The sequence below is a fragment of the Mauremys reevesii genome, linkage group 14 (genome assembly GCF_016161935.1).
Source record: "Mauremys reevesii isolate NIE-2019 linkage group 14, ASM1616193v1, whole genome shotgun sequence".
Taxonomy (NCBI): Eukaryota; Metazoa; Chordata; order Testudines; family Geoemydidae; genus Mauremys; species Mauremys reevesii.
In genome coordinates this window covers 23,494,117-23,496,613 of record NC_052636.1, presented here as the reverse complement: position 1 = coordinate 23,496,613, position 2,497 = coordinate 23,494,117, and the positions used below count along the sequence as shown (strand labels likewise).

Genomic DNA, 2,497 nt, shown 5'->3' with positions numbered 1-2,497 from the left:
CACAGAAGCTGTAATTATACTTTTTTCCTGCCCCTGCTCCTCTTCATTTACATATAATTTGAAAAATTCCCAATATAACTGCTCTTCAGCACAACCCAGAGCAACGTGAGAACAATTGGCAAGGATACAATCTGTATCACTGGTGACTCTAACAATAACTTTGCAATAGGAGGAATGGTATAAACGTGATGCCCCCTGTTCCTCATAGGAAGGGCACACTCCAATTACTTGTGGGACAATAGAAAGGACAAATAGGTCCATCTCAAAAGAGGGCGAACTGCAAAAGGCAAAAATGGGCCACGCATCTGGACAAGCTGAGGGATAACGGTGCTGCACACAGTTCAAAGAGCTTTAAAAGTTACTATGTGGGAATCAGGAAAAGTATTAAAAAACAAAGTATTGATAGCCCTAGAGATTTTTACAATGTTGATCTCTCTTGCAGAGTCTCTGATGGCTAACATGGGATGAGTGCCAAGAGAAGGTTTTCCCACACTCATGGCATTCATAGGGCCTCTCCTGTGTGGATTCTCTGATGCTGAGAAAGGGCTGAACAATTAGTGAAGCATTTTCCACACTCACAGCATTTATAGGGCCTGTCCCCCGTGTGAATTCTTTGATGGCGAATAAGGTGCGAGCTGCGATTGAAGGTTTTCCAGCATTCACTGCATTCGTAGGGTCTTTCCTCTGTGGATTGTTTGATGACGAATAAGGTGAGCTGCAACTGAAGGTTTTACAACACTCAAGGCATTCGTAGGGTCTTTCCCTGTGTGGATTCTCTGATGAACAGAAAGGGCTGATATTTGAGTGAAGCTTTTCCCACACTCACGGCATTCGTAGGGTCTTTCCCTGTGTGGATCCTCTGATGTTTAGAAAGGGCTGAGCTGTGAGTGAAGCTTTTCCCGCACTCACTGCATTCATAGGGCCTCTCATCTGTGTGGATTCTCTGATGAACATAAAGGGCTGATATTTGAGTGAAGCTTTTCCCACAGTCACGGCATTCATAGGGCCTTTCCCCCGTGTGGATTCTCTGATGAACAGAAAGGGCTGATCTTTGAGTGAAGTTTTTCCCACACTCTCTGCATTCATAGGGCCTCTCATCTGTGTGGATTCTCTGATGAACAGAAAGGCCTGATCTTTGAGTGAAGCTTTTCCCACAGTCACTGCATTCGTAGGACCTGTCCCCTGTGTGGATTCTCTGATGTCTAGAAAGGCCTGATCTGTAAGTGAAGGTTTTCCCACACTCACGGCATTCATAGGGCCTCTCCCCCGTGTGGATTCTCTGATGTTGAGAAAGGGCTGAACTCTTAGTGAAGCATTTTCCACACTCACAGCATTTATACGGCCTCTCCCCAGTGTGAATTCTTTGATGGCTAATAAGGTTTGAGCTGCGATTGAAAGTTTTCCCGCACTCACTGCATTCGTAGGGTCGTTCCCCTCTGTGGATTGTTTGATGGCTAATAAGGTGCGAACTGCGATTGAAGGTTTTCCCACACTCAGGGCATTTGTAGGGCCTCTCCCCTGTGTGGATTCTCAGATGAACAGAAAGGCTTGATCTGTGAATGAAGTTTTGCCCACACTCAGTGCATGTATTTTTTCTCTTTCGCCTAAGGATTTCCTGTTGTGTTGTGGTTTCCATGAGGACCTTCTGAGTTCCCCAACAGGAAATAAATTTACCCAATTTCTCCTGGCTGGTTTCCTTGCTCTCTTTCTGGTCTGTGCTGAATCTCCCAGGAGTTTCCTGCTCAGGACTCCTGGACACATTCCTTTTCGAGCTTTGTGATAATGCTCCGTGTTTATCCACTTGCTCAACATTTTTCTGCTGAGAATTCCGCTCCTCTTTCTCACGGACCACTGCATCACCTGCTGTGACAGAGACAGACACCTCAAACAGGGATGGAACAGGAAAGACCAAACCAAAACAAGTGCTGGAGGGAGGTCAAATAAAAATCAGGAGCTGAACTCCCCCAAACTCTTCCCACAGACAATCCAGGAAGTTTCTAGAAAGTGTAGGGGACAATTTCCTGGTGCAAGTGCTGGAGGAACCAACTAGGGGAAAAGCTCTTCTTGACCTGCTGCTCACAAACAGGGAAGAAATAGTAGAGGAAGCAATAGTGGATGGGAACCTGGGAGACAGTGACCATGAGATGGTCGAGTTCAGGATCCTGACACAAGGAAGAAAACAGAGCAGTAGAACAGAGACCCTGGACTTCAGAAAACCAGACTTCTACTCCCTCAGGGAACTGATGGGCAAGGTCCCCTGGGAGAATAACATGACGGGAAAAGGAGTCGAGGAAAGCTGGCTGTATTTTAAAAAATCCTTATTGAGGTTGCAGGAACAAACCATCCCAATGTGTAGGAAGAAAAGTAAATATGGCAGGCGACCAGCTTGGCTTAACAGTGAAATCCTTGCTCGTCTTAAACACAAAAAAACAGCTTACAAGAAGTGGAAGATTGGACAAATAACCAGGGAGGAGTATAAAAGTATTGCTCATGGAAG

The 2,497-nt window shown here is 45.7% G+C and overlaps 1 protein-coding gene across 1 annotated transcript; it reads right to left on the bottom strand.

Moving 5' to 3' along the window:
- Nucleotides 1-856: 856 nt before the first annotated feature.
- Nucleotides 857-1,678, bottom strand: LOC120381880 (zinc finger protein 154-like; the record flags this gene model as incomplete). Its single annotated transcript, XM_039500042.1, has 1 exon — nt 857-1,678. A coding segment is annotated over exon 1 (780 nt), but the record flags the coding sequence as incomplete, so codon positions are not given.
- Between the last annotated feature and the right edge of the window lie 819 nt (nt 1,679-2,497).